The sequence below is a fragment of the Hydractinia symbiolongicarpus genome, chromosome 4 (genome assembly GCF_029227915.1).
Source record: "Hydractinia symbiolongicarpus strain clone_291-10 chromosome 4, HSymV2.1, whole genome shotgun sequence".
NCBI classification, from domain to species: Eukaryota; Metazoa; Cnidaria; class Hydrozoa; order Anthoathecata; family Hydractiniidae; genus Hydractinia; species Hydractinia symbiolongicarpus.
In genome coordinates this window covers 27,638,607-27,652,971 of record NC_079878.1, presented here as the reverse complement: position 1 = coordinate 27,652,971, position 14,365 = coordinate 27,638,607, and the positions used below count along the sequence as shown (strand labels likewise).

General features: G+C 35.9%; 2 protein-coding genes across 2 annotated transcripts; both read right to left on the bottom strand.

The window, feature by feature from the left end:
- Window positions 1-11,464: 11,464 nt before the first annotated feature.
- Window positions 11,465-13,320, bottom strand: LOC130642405 (uncharacterized). The gene is made up of 4 exons (XM_057449490.1): window positions 13,283-13,320; window positions 11,947-12,984; window positions 11,789-11,795; window positions 11,465-11,527 (listed from the first exon to the last, which is right to left on the bottom strand). Exons 1-4 carry the CDS (start codon window positions 13,318-13,320, stop codon window positions 11,465-11,467), a joined length of 1,146 nt encoding a protein of 381 aa, XP_057305473.1.
- LOC130640695 (ATP-dependent DNA helicase RecQ-like) lies at window positions 12,567-14,099 on the bottom strand. The gene is given in 1 exon segment (XM_057447212.1): window positions 12,567-14,099. A coding segment is annotated over 1 exon segment (519 nt). The 5' UTR covers window positions 13,944-14,099; the 3' UTR covers window positions 12,567-13,424.
- Window positions 14,100-14,365: the final 266 nt, after the last annotated feature.

Here is a 14,365-nt window from a genome sequence, read left to right as displayed (position 1 = left end):
TCTTGGAGTCCAATTGTCTCATTTATCACATTTATCAGGTCACAGTCCAAAGTTAGTTCAATTAAGTCCCACAGTCAATCGTTTCACTGTAAAAAGCGATGCAGCCTAGTAATATCAGAAAGATATCGCTAAATACATGTTGGTACGAATTTGTGACGCAACCGTTGTAATTCATGCGGATTGATACTGTTAGAAAGTCAATGAAATGTAGTTTTTGAAACTGTCTCTATTTATTAAGCGCGCGATAAGGTCTAGGATTTGTCCCACAGTAAAAGATGACTTACTTATTTAAATTTATATATGAAGCGCTAGAGTTACAGCAATCATGTCAAATTAAGAAGAATGTTATTTCTTGGAGTCTAATTGGCTCATTTATCACATTTATAAGGTCACAGTACGAAATCCGTTCACTTAAATGCCACAGTCAATCGTTTCACTGATAAAAGCATTACAACCTAGTAATATCAGAAAAATATCCCTAAGCACATGTGGGGACAATTATGTGACGCAACCGTCTTCACACAAACGGACTGATACCGTTAGAAATTCATTGAAATGTAGTTTTTGAAACTGTCTCTATTTCTTCAGCGCGAAATAATGGCTAGAATTTGTCCCACAGTAAAAGATGACTTACTTAATTAAATTTTTAAATGAAGCGCTACCACAGAGCCCAGTGTAATCGCTGAGTTCCGGCAATCATGTCAAATTAAGAAGAATGTTATTTCTTGGAGTCCAAATGTCTCATTTATCACATTTATCAGGTCACAGTCCAAAGTTAGTTCAATTAAGTCCCACAGTCAATCGTTTTACTGTAAAAAGCGATGCAGCCTAGTAATATCAGAAAGATATCGCTAAATACATGTTGGTACGAATTTGTGACGCAACCGTTGTAATTCATGCGGATTGATACTGTTAGAAAGTCAATGAAATGCAGTTTTTGAAACTGTTCCTATTTATTAAGCGCGCGATAAGGTCTAGGATTTGTCCCACAGTAAAAGATGACTTACTTAAGTAAATCTTTAAATGAAACGCTACCACAGCGCCCAGTATAGTCGCTGAGTTACAGCAATCATGTCAAATTAAAAAGAATGTTATTTCTTGGAGTCCAATTGGCTCATTTATCACATTTATAAGGTCACAGTCCAAAATCCGTTCACTTAAGTGCCACAGTCAATCGTTTCACTGTTAAAAGCAATACAACCTAGTAATATCAGAAAAATATCCCTAAACACATGTGGGGACAAATATGTGACGCAACCGTCGTCACTCAAACGGACTGATACCGTTAGAAATTTATTGAAATGTAGGTTTTGAAACTGTCTCTATTTCTTCAGCGCGTGATAACGGCTAGGATTTGTCCCACAGTAAAAGATGACTTACTTATTTAAATCTTTAAATGAAGCGTTACCACAGCGCCCAGTGTAATCGCTGAGTTCCGGCAATCATGTCAAATTAAGAAGAATGTTATTTCTTGGAGTCCAAATGTCTCATTTATCACATTTATCAGGTCACAGTCCAAAGTTAGTTCAATTAAGTGCCGCAGTCAATCGTTTCACTGTAAAAAGCGGTGCAACCTAGTAATATCAGAAAGATATCTCTAATTACATGTTGGTACGAATTTGTGACGCAACCGTCGTCACTCAAACGGACTGATACCGTTAGAAATTTATTGAAATGTAGTTTTTGAAACTGTCTCTATTTCTTCAGCGCGTGATAACGGCTAGGATTGGTCCCACAATAAAAAATGGCTTATTTATCTAAATTTTCAAATGAAGCACTACCACAGCCCCCAGTGTAATCGCTGAGTTCCGGCAATCATGTCAAATTAAGAAGAATGTTATTTCTTGGAGTCCAATTGTCTCATTTATCACATTTATCAGGTCACAGTCCAAAGTTAGTTCAATTAAATAAAGCGCTACCACAGCGCCCAGTATAATCGCTGAGTTACAGCAATCATGTCAAATTAAGAAGAATGTTATTTCTTGGAATCCAATTGGCTCATTTATCACTTTTATGAGGTCAAAGTCAAAAATCAGTTCATTTAAGTGCCACAGTCAATCGTTTCACTGTTAAAAGCAATACAACGTAGTAATATCAGGACAATATCCCTAAACACATGTGGGGACGAATATGTCACGCAACCGTTGTAACCCAAACGGACTAATACCGTTAGAAATTCATCGAAATGTAGTTTTTCAAACTGTCTCTATTTCTTCAGCGCGCGATAACGGCTAGGATTTGTCCCACAGTAAAAAATGACTTACTTATTTAAATTTTTAAATGAAGCGCTACCACAGCGTCCAGTATAATCGCTGAGTTCCAGCAATCATGTCAAACTAAGAAGGACGTTTGTCCTTGGAGTCCAATTATCTCATTTATCACATTTATGAGGTCACAGTCCAGAATCAGTTCAATTAAGTCCCACAGTCAATCATTTCACTGTTAAGAGCAATGCAACCTAGTAATATCAGAAAAGTGTCGCTAAATACATGTTGGTACGAATTTGTGACGCAACCGTTGTAATTCATGCGGATTGATACTGTTAGAAGGTCAATGAAATGTAGTTTTTGAAACTGTTTCTATTTATTAAGCGCGCAATAACGGCTAAGATTGGTCCCACAATAAAAAATGGCTTATTTATTTAAGTTTTCAAATAAAGCGCTAACACAGCGCCCAGTATAATCGCTGAGTTACAGCAATCATGCCAAATTAAAAAGAATGTTATTTCTTGGAGTCCAATTGGCTTATTTATCACATTTATCAGGTCACAGTCCAAAATCCGTTCACTTAAGTGCCACAGTCAATCGTTTCACTGTTAAAAGCAATACAACGTAGTAATATCAGGACAATATCCCTAAACACATGTGGGGACAAATATGTGACGCAACCGTTGTAATTCATGCGGATTGATACTGTTAAAAGGTCAATGAAATATAGTTTTTTAAACTGTTTCTATTTATTAAGCGCGCAATAACGGCTAGGATTGGTTCCACAATAAAAAATGGCTTATTTATCTAAGTTTTCAAATAAAGCGCTACCGCAGCGCCCAGTATAATCGCTGAGTTACAGCAATCATGTCAAATTAAGAAGAATGTTATTTCTTGGAGTCCAATTGGCTCATTTATCACATTTATAAGGTCACAGTCCAAAATCCGTTCACTTAAGTGCCACAGTCAATCGTTTCACTGTTAAAAGCAATACAACCTATAAATATCAGAAAAATATCCCTAAACACATATGGGGACAAATATGTGACGCAACCGTCGTCACTCAAACGGACTGATACCGTTAGAAATTCATTGAAATGTAGTTTTTGAAACTGTCTCTATTTCTTCAGCGCGTGATAACGGCTAGGATTTGTCCCACAGTAAAAGATGACTTACTTATTTAAATTTTTAAATGAAGCGCTACCACAGCGCCCAGTGTAATCGCTGAGTTCCGGCAATCATGTCAAATTCAGAAGAATGTTATTTCTTGGAGTCCAAATGTCTCATTTATCACATTTATCAGGTCACAGTACAAAGTTAGTTCAATTAAGTCCCGCAGTCAATCGTTTCACTGTAAAAAGCGGTGCAACCTAGTAATATCAGAAAGATATTGTTAAATATATGTTGGTACGAATTTGTGACGCAACCGTTGTAATTCATGTGGATTGATACTGTTAGAAGGTCAATGAAATGTAGTTTTTGAAACTTTTTCTATTTATTAAGCGCGCAATAACGGCTAAGATTGGTCCCACAATAAAAAATAGCTTATTTATCTAAGTTTTCAAATAAAGCGCTACCACAGCGCCCAGTATAATCGCTGAGTTCCGGCAATCATGTCAAATTCAGAAGAATGTTATTTCTTGGAGTCCAAATGTCTCATTTATCACATTTATCAGGTCACAGTACAAAGTTAGTTCACTTAAGTGCCACAGTCAATCGTTTCACTGTTAAAAGCAATACAACGTAGTAATATCAGGACAATATCCCTAAACACATGTGGGGACAAATATGTGACGCAACCGTTGTAATTCATGCGGATTGATACTGTTAAAAGGTCAATGAAATATAGTTTTTTAAACTGTTTCTATTTATTAAGCGCGCAATAACGGCTAGGATTGGTTCCACAATAAAAAATGGCTTATTTATCTAAGTTTTCAAATAAAGCGCTACCGCAGCGCCCAGTATAATCGCTGAGTTACAGCAATCATGTCAAATTAAGAAGAATGTTATTTCTTGGAGTCCAATTGGCTCATTTATCACATTTATAAGGTCACAGTCCAAAATCCGTTCACTTAAGTGCCACAGTCAATCGTTTCACTGTTAAAAGCAATACAACCTATAAATATCAGAAAAATATCCCTAAACACATATGGGGACAAATATGTGACGCAACCGTCGTCACTCAAACGGACTGATACCGTTAGAAATTCATTGAAATGTAGTTTTTGAAACTGTCTCTATTTCTTCAGCGCGTGATAACGGCTAGGATTTGTCCCACAGTAAAAGATGACTTACTTATTTAAATTTTTAAATGAAGCGCTACCACAGCGCCCAGTGTAATCGCTGAGTTCCGGCAATCATGTCAAATTCAGAAGAATGTTATTTCTTGGAGTCCAAATGTCTCATTTATCACATTTATCAGGTCACAGTACAAAGTTAGTTCAATTAAGTCCCGCAGTCAATCGTTTCACTGTAAAAAGCGGTGCAACCTAGTAATATCAGAAAGATATTGTTAAATATATGTTGGTACGAATTTGTGACGCAACCGTTGTAATTCATGTGGATTGATACTGTTAGAAGGTCAATGAAATGTAGTTTTTGAAACTTTTTCTATTTATTAAGCGCGCAATAACGGCTAAGATTGGTCCCACAATAAAAAATAGCTTATTTATCTAAGTTTTCAAATAAAGCGCTACCACAGCGCCCAGTATAATCGCTGAGTTACAGCAGTATAATCGCTGAGTTACAGCAATCATGTTAAATTAAAAAGAATGTTATTTCTTGGAGTCCAATTGGCTTATTTATCACATTTATAAGGTCACAGTCCAAAATCCGTTCACTTAAGTGCCACAGTCAATCGTTTCACTGTTAAAAGCAATACAACGTAGTAATATCAGGACAATATCCCTAAACACATGTGCGCACAAATATGTGACGCAACCGTTGTAATTCATGCGGATTGATACTGTTAAAAGGTCAATGAAATGTAGTTTTTTAAACTGTTTCTATTTATTAGGCGCGCAATAACGGCTAGGATTGGTCCCACAATAAAAAATGGCTTATTTATCTAAGTTTTCAAATAAAGCGCTACCACAGCGCCCAGTATAATCGCTGAGTTACAGCAATCATGTCAAATTAGGAAGAATGTTATTTCTTGGAATCCAATTGGCTCATTTATCACTTTTATGAAGTCAAAGTCAAAAATCAGTTCATTTAAGTGCCACAGTCAATCGTTTCACTGTTAAAAACAATACAACGTAGTAATATCAGGACAATATCCCTAAACACATGTGGGGACGAATATGTCACGCAACCGTTGTAACCCAAACGGACTAATACCGTTAGAAATTCATTGAAATGTAGTTTTTGAAACTGTCTCTATTTTATCAGCTCGCGATAACGGCTAGGATTTGTCCCACAGTAAAAAATTACTTACTTATTTAAATTTTTAAATGAAGCGCTACCACAGCGCCCAGTATAATCGCTGAGTTCCAGCAATTATGTCAAACTAAGAAGAACGTTTTTCCTTGGAGTCCAATTGTCTCATATATCACATTTATAAGGTCACAGTCCAAAGTTAGTTCAATTAAGTCCCACAGTCAATCGTTTCACAGTTAAAAGCGATGCAACCTAGTAATATCAGAAAGATATCGCTAAATGCATGTTGGTACGAATTTGTGACGCAACCGTTTTAATTCATGCGGATTGATACTGTTAGAAAGTCAATGAAATTTAGTTTTTGAAACTGTTCCTATTTATTAAGCGTGCGATAAGGTCAAGGATTGGTCCCACAATAAAAAATGGCTTATTTATCTAAGCTTTTAAATAAAGCGCTACCACTGCGCCCAGTATAATCGCTGAGTTACAGCAATCATGTCAAATTAAGAAGAATGTTATTTCTTGGAGTCCAATTGGCTCATTTATCACATTTATAAGGTCACAGTACAAAATCCGTTCACTTAAGTGCCACAGTCAATCGTTTCACTGATAAAAGCAATACAACCTAGTAATATCAGAAAAATAGCCCTAAACACATGTGGGGACAAATATGTGACGCAACCGTCGTCACTCAAACGGACTGATACCGTTAGAAATTCATTGAAATGTAATTTTTGAAACTGTCTCTATTTCTTCAGCGCGCGATAACGGCTAGGATTTGTCCCACAGTAAAATATGACTTACTTATTTAAATTTTTAAATGAAGCGCTACCACAGCGCCCAGTGTAATCGCTGAGTTCCGGCAATCATGTCAAATTAAGAAGAATGTTACTTCTTGGAGTACAAATGTCTCATTGATCACATTTATGAGGTCACAGTCCAAAGTTAGTTCAATTAAGTCCCACAGTCAATCGTTTCACTGTAAAAAGCGATGCAGCCTAGTAATATCAGAAAGATATCGCTAAATACATGTTGGTACGAATTTGTGACGCAACCGTTGTAATTCATGCGGATTGATACTGTTAGAAAGTCAATGAAATGTAGTTTTTGAAACGGTTTCTATTTATTAAGCGCGCAATAACGGCTAGGATTGGTCCCACAATAAAAAATGGCTTATTTATCTAAGTTTTCAAATAAAGCGCTACCACAGCGCCCAGTATAATCGCTGAGTTACAGCAATCATGTCAAATTAAGAAGAATGTTATTTCTTGAAATCCAATTGGCTCATTTATCACTTTTATGAGGTCAAAGTCAAAAATCAGTTCATTTAAGTGCCACAGTCAATCGTTTCACAGTTAAAAGCGATGCAACCTAGTAATATCAGAAAGATATCGCTAAATGCATGTTGGTACGAATATGTCACGCAATCGTTGTAACCCAAACGGACTAATACCGTTAGAAATTCATGGAAATGTATTTTTATAAACTGTCTCTATTTCTTCAGCGCGCAATAACGACTGTGATTGTTCCCACAGTGAAAAATGGCTTATTTATCTAAGTTTTCAAATAAAGCGCTACCACAGCGCCCAGTATAATCGCTGAGTTACAGCAATCATGTCAAATTAAGAAGAATGTTAATTCTTGGAATCCAATTGGCTCATTTATCACTTTTATGAAGTCAAAGTCAAAAATCAGTTCATTTAAGTGCCAGAGTCAATCGTTTCACTGTTAAAAACAATACAACGTAGTAATATCAGGACAATATCCGTAAACACATGTGGGGACGAATATGTCACGCAACCGTTGTAACCCAAACGGACTAATACCCTTAGAAATTCATTGAAATGTAGTTTTTGAAACTGTCTCTATTTTTTCAGCTCGCGATGACGGCTAGGATTTGTCCCACAGTAAAAAATGACTTACTTATTTAAATTTTTAAATGAAGCGCTACCACAGCGCCCAGTATAATCGCTGAGTTCCAGCAATTATGTCAAACTAAGAAGAACGTTTTTCCTTGGAGTCCAATTGTCACATTTATCATATTCATCAGGTCACAGTACAAAGTTAGTTCAATTAAGTCCCGCAGTCAATCGTTTCACTGTAAAAAGCGGTGCAACCTAGTAATATCAGAAAGATATTGCTAAATACATGTTGGTACGAATTTGTGACGCAACCGTTGTAATTCATGCGGATTGATACTGTTAGAAGGTCAATGAAATGTAGTTTTTGAAACTGTTTCTATTTATTAAGCGCGCATTAACGGCTAAGATTGGTCCCACAATAAAAAATGGCTTATTTATCTAAGTTTTCAAATAAAGCGTTACCACAGCGCCCAGTATAATCGCTGAGTTACAGCAATCATGTCAAATTAAAAAGAATGTTATTTCTTGGAGTCCAATTGGCTTATTTATCACATTTATAAGGTCACAGTACAAAGTTAGTTCAATTAAGTCCCGCAGTCAATCGTTTCACTGTAAAAAGCGGTGCAACCTAGTAATATCAGAAAGATATTGCTAAATACATGTTGGTACGAATTTGTGACGCAACCGTTGTAATTCATGCGGATTGATACTGTTAGAAGGTCAATGAAATGTAGTTTTTGAAACTGTTTCTTTTTATTAACCGCGCAATAACGGCTAAGATTGGTCCCACAATAAAAAATGGCTTATTTATCTAAGTTTTCAAATAAAGCGCTACCACAGCGCCCAGTATAATCGCTGAGTTACAGCAATCATGTCAAATTAAAAAGAATGTTATTTCTTGGAGTCCAATTGGCTTATTTATCACATTTATAAGGTCACAGTCCAAAATCCGTTCACTTAAGTGCCACAGTCAATCGTTTCACTGTTAAAAGCAATACAACGTAGTAATATCAGGACAGTATCCCTAAACACATGTGGGGACAAATATGTGACGCAACCGTTGTAATTCATGCGGATTGATACTGTTAAAAGGTCAATGAAATGTAGTTTTTTAAACTGTTTCTATTTATTAAGCGCGCAATAACGGCTAGGATTGGTCCCACAATAAAAAATGGCTTATTTATCTAAGTTTTCAAATAAAGCGCTACCGCAGCGCCCAGTATAATCGCTGAGTTACAGCAATCATGTCAAATTAAGAAGAATGTTATTTCTTGGAATCCAATTGGCTCATTTATCCCTTTTATGAAGTCAAAGTCAAAAATCAGTTCATTTAAGTGCCACAGTCAATCGTTTCACTGTTAAAAACAATACAACGTAGTAATATCAGGACAATATCCCTAAACACATGTGGGGACGAATATGTCACGCAACCGTTGTAACCCAAACGGACTAATACCGTTAGAAATTCATTGAAATGTAGTTTTTGAAACTGTCTCTATTTTTTCAGCTCGCGATAACGGCTAGGATTTGTCCCACAGTAAAAAATGAGTTACTTATTTAAATTTTTAAATGAAGCGCTACCACAGCACCCAGTATAATCGCTGAGTTCCAGCAATTATGTCAAACTAAGAAGAACGTTTTTCCTTGGAGTCCAATTGTCTCATTTATCACATTTATAAGGTCACAGTCCAAAGTTAGTTCAATTAAGTCCCAGGTCAATCGTTTCACAGTTAAAAGCGATGCAACCTAGTAATATCAGAAAGATATCGCTAAATGCATGTTGGTACGAATTTGTGACGCAACCGTTGTAATTCATGCGGATTGATACTGTTAGAAAGTCAATGAAATTTAGTTTTTGAAACTGTTCCTATTTATTAAGCGCGCGATAAGGTCTAGGATTGGTCCCACAATAAAAAATGGCTTATTTATCTAAGCTTTTAAATAAAGCGCTACCACTGCGCCCAGTATAATCGCAGAGTTACAGCAATCATGTCAAATTAAGAAGAATGTTATTTCTTGGAGTCCAATTGGCTCATTTATCACATTTAAAAGGTCACAGTACAAAATCCGTTCACTTAAGTGCCACAGTCAATCGTTCCACTGATAAAAGCAATACAACCTAGTAATATCAGAAAAATATCCCTAAACACATGTGGGGACAAATATGTGACACAACCGTCGTCACTCAAACGGACTGATACTGTTAGAAATTCATTGAAATGTGATTTTTGAAACTGTGTCTATTTCTTCAGCGCGCGATAACGGCTAGGATTTGTCCCACAGTAAAATATGACTTACTTATTTAAATTTTTTAATAAAGCGCTACCACAGCGCCCAGTGTAATCGCTGAGTTCCGGCAATCATGTCAAATTAAGAAGAATGTTATTTCTTGGAGTCCAAATGTCTCATTGATCACATTTATCAGGTCACAGTCCAAAGTTAGTTCAATTAAGTCCCACAGTCAATCGTTTCACTGTAAAAAGCGATGCAGCCTAGTAATATCAGAAAGATATCGCTAAATACATGTTGGTACGAATTTGTGACGCAACCGTTGTAATTCATGCGGATTGATACTGTTAGAAAGTCAATGAAATGTAGTTTTTGAAACGGTTTCTATTTATTAAGCGCGCAATAACGGCTAGGATTGGTCCCACAGTAAAAAATGGCTTATTTATCTAAGTTTTCAAATAAAGCGCTACCACAGCGCCCAGTATAATCACTGAGTTACAGCAATCATGTCAAATTAAGAAGAATGTTATTTCTTCGAATCCAATTGGCTCATTTATCACTTTTATGAGGTCAAATTCAAAAATCAGTTCATTTAAGTGCCACAGTCAATCGTTTCACTGTTAAAAGCGATGCAACCTAGTAATATCAGAAAGATATCGCTAAATGCAAGTTGGTACGATTTTGTGACGCAACCGTTGTAATTCATGCGGATTGATACTGTTAGAAAGTCATTGAAATGTAGTTTTTGAAACTGTCTCTATTTCTTCAGCGCGCGATAACGGCTAGGATTTGTCCCACAGTAAAAGATGACTTACTTAATTAAATTCTTAAATGAAGCGCTACCACAGCGCCCAGTGTAATCGCTGAGTTCCGGCAATCATGTCAAATTAAAAAGAATGTTATTTCTTGGAGTCCAAATTTCTCATTTATCACATTTATCAGGTCACAGTCCAAAGTTAGTTCAATTAAGTCCCACAGTCAATCGTTTCACTGATAAAAGCAATACAACCTAGTAATATCAGAAAAATATCCCTAAACACATGTGGGGACAAATATGTGACGCAATCGTCGTCACTCAAACGGACTGATACCGTTAGAAATTCATTGAAATGTAGTTTTTGAAACTGTCTCTATTTCTTCAGCGCGCGATAACGGCTAGGATTTGTCCCACAGTAAAAGATGACTTACTTAATTAAATTCTTAAATGAAGCGCTACCACAGCGCCCAGTGTAATCGCTGAGTTCCGGCAATCATGTCAAATTAAGAAGAATGTTATTTCTTGGAGTCCAAATTTCTCATTTATCACATTTATCAGGTCACAGTCCACAGTTAGTTCAATTAAGTCCCACAGTCAACCGTTTCACTGTAAAAAGCGATGCAGCCTAGTAATATCAGAAAGATATCGCTAAATACATGTTGGTACGAATTTGTGACGCAACCGTTGTAATTCATGCGGACTGATACCGTTAGAAATTCATTGAAATGTAGTTTTTGAAACTGTCTCTATTTCTTCAGCGCGCGATAACGGCTAGGATTTGTCCCACAGTAAAAGATGACTTACTTAATTAAATTTTTAAATGAAGCGCTACTACAGCGCCCAGTGTAATCGCTGAGTTCCGGCAATCATGTCAAATTAAGAAGAATGTTATTTCTTGGAGTCCAAATGTCTCCAACCTCGTTCCCAGGGCATTTTGCCTTGTTGATAAAGCTGATAGCGGCGAAAAGGCCCTGGAACAGGCTGGTCACATGATCGCTTATAATTTATGATAATTATACCCAAAATATAATTTATGCATAGTTGTCTTTCGCGGCAGTAACAACAAACATGGCAGCTGGGCTGGTGGTCTCCAGCTTTAAAAAATTGACTCAACATTAGAAAAGATTAGGGATTGTGATATTATTTATATATATAGCTAGTTTTTATTATTATATGTAACATAAGACACCAGGAATAGATAGAAATTTAAGTTTTTAGTTGCATGTAAAATACAGGCAAATGTAACTACCTTTACTGATTTGTTGTGTAGCAGACCAGACATAAAGATGCAAATGTCACTAGCTTTACTGATTTGTTGACGTTGTAGCAGATTAGACATAAAGGTAGCTAGCTACCTTTTCGCTAAAGTAATGCAATAAGTAATAAGCCTTTTTTTTTCCTTCTGTATATGAAACAGCCTACTATGTTTAAACTACTTTATGTTGAGTGTACAAAGGAGTATAGTAACTATATTGTTTTTTTACAAAGTGTATATGTATTTTCTCAAAAATACTTTGACAAAATATTTTGAACTTCTTTAGCAATGTTCTCATCTAACATGGATAAATCAGGGGCACCTGTGTTTAATTGTGAGCTTGTGTAACAAATGTCAGCGGCAAGCTCTTTGGGAGTCCCAAACAAAAATATCGAATTTTCTTCACTAATGTTGGATAGGGCCATACATAGTTCCTTATTTAATTCATTTCTTAATTTTGCTGTTAAACGAGTTCTTACAGTGGTTGGTTTTTCTACCAATTCCACTTTCTCACAGATTGAACAACATTTTTCTTGAAGTTCGTGCTTGAAACCAAAATGTTTTTGAATATGCTCCCTTAGGCAAGTTGATGTCTGGCAGTACAATTTCATATTTTTATCCACATTTGTTTTATTTGCCGAAACATCGGAATTATTGTAAAACAAAATAGCTGTTGCAGGTTGCTCACTTCTGCCAGCTCGTCCTATTTCTTGAACATAAGCTTCAAAATTGCTGGGTGGGGTAGTGTGGTAAACATTTTCTACATGTGGAATATTAACACCCATTCCGAGCGCAGTGGTAGCAAAGATAACTCTGATCCGTGAGTTCTTCATAGAAATTTCCTTTATGATACTTTGTTTCATAGCTTTTGTCTGCGGTGCATGGTATTGACAAAACAAACGACTAGATGGTGTTTTTTCAAATCCCACGTATTGAAATGTGCTTAAAATTCTTTCAAATAGATTAAAGGCAAGACCACAATATTTTAATTTCATATAAATGATTGTCATTGGAAATTGTTCTCTTACTGAATTTAATGAATTTGCTATAGGTAACAATATATTCTCATAGCTTTCGAATCCAGAAGCATTACTTTTGCGGATCTTTTTGTCAAGAAATATGTTTTTGCGGTTGGGATTTACTCTGATAACTTTTGCTGTTGACATATTCAATGACTTCACTAAACTTGTTATATGATGAGGTGAGGCAGTTGCAGTAAGGGCTAACATAGATCCTTTTGGAAAATAAGTGCGCACTGTGGAAAGTTCTTTAAAATCTTTTCTAAATTCTTCTCCCCTGAAATGTATATTTAGATATTTTATTGGTTAATTTTTTTTTTTATATAAAAGTACATAGTCCTTTTTAGAGCAGCATCTTATTAATTTATTTTGTTATATATTTTTTATTAATTATTTTCTTTGTCAACCTGACAAAGAAATAATCGAAACGTAAAATCAAAATGAAATGAATAGTTTTTTTTGACTCCATATGTATAGCTAGCTATTCGAGGTAATTTAATGACATGACCAGCTATTGTACAAAAACCCAATCAGGACTTGCACCCGAACTGCAGAGTTGCAAGTAGCTTATCTACTTTAGGTTTTCCACAATACAGTACACATAGCTAGTCATAACATTGTAAATTACTTTAACTTAGTCAAAAATGTTTCTAAGATGTAGCTAACTTGTTCTTAAATAAATATATGAGAAGAAAAAAACAGTATATATAGCTATACTTACCAAAATTCTACACAATGGGCCTCGTCAATAACAATTCCAACAACATTATCTTGATACACAGTTGACTTTAATAAATTTCTGCCTTGCTCGGAAAGTATTGCCTCTGGATGAGCGAAGAGTAGATTTATATCCCCTTCTTGCACCTTTTTTGATATATTGATTTCTTCATGAGTTTTCATTTCGGCAAACAAACTTTCATAAGAGCTTGTGGAACAATTATTGCAATGAAGTGACATTGCTGAAATACCAACACTGTTTAAAAACTGCACTTGGTCTTCTATAATTTAAGATAAAGGACACACCACAATAACGATATTCCTTGTACTTTTTTGTGGTATAACTTCAGGAAGAAGTTGAAAAATTAACGACTTTCCATAACCCGTAGGAAGGACAGCTACAACATCCCTGCCCTTTAAAAGAGCTTCAAAACATTGAACTTGTTTAGGCTTAAGGCAGTGAGAAGGAAAACCTTCGTGCAAATTAAATACAAAATCCAAACGTTTCAACACATCCATCTTTTGGCTATCTCCTATCTCGCTTGTATTAATGCGTCTCTGTTAAAGCTTGAGACGAGCGTCAAATTTGCATCTCATTATCTCTGGAATTTCAAAAATGCCCAGTATATCTGGGCATTTTTGTATCACATGACCAGCCTGTTCCAGGGTCATTGTTGGCCACTCCAAAATAACGGCTCAGGGGCCACAAGACCCTGCGGACGAGGATGCAAATGTCTCATTTATCACATTTATCAGGTCACAGTCCAAAGTTAGTTCAATTAAGTCCCACAGTCAATCGTTTCACTGTAAAAAGCGATGCAGCCTAGTAATATCAGAAAGATATCGCTAAATACATGTTGGTACGAATTTGTGACGCAACCGTTGTAATTCATGCGGACTGATACCGTTAGAAATTCATTGAAATGCAGTTTTTGAAACTG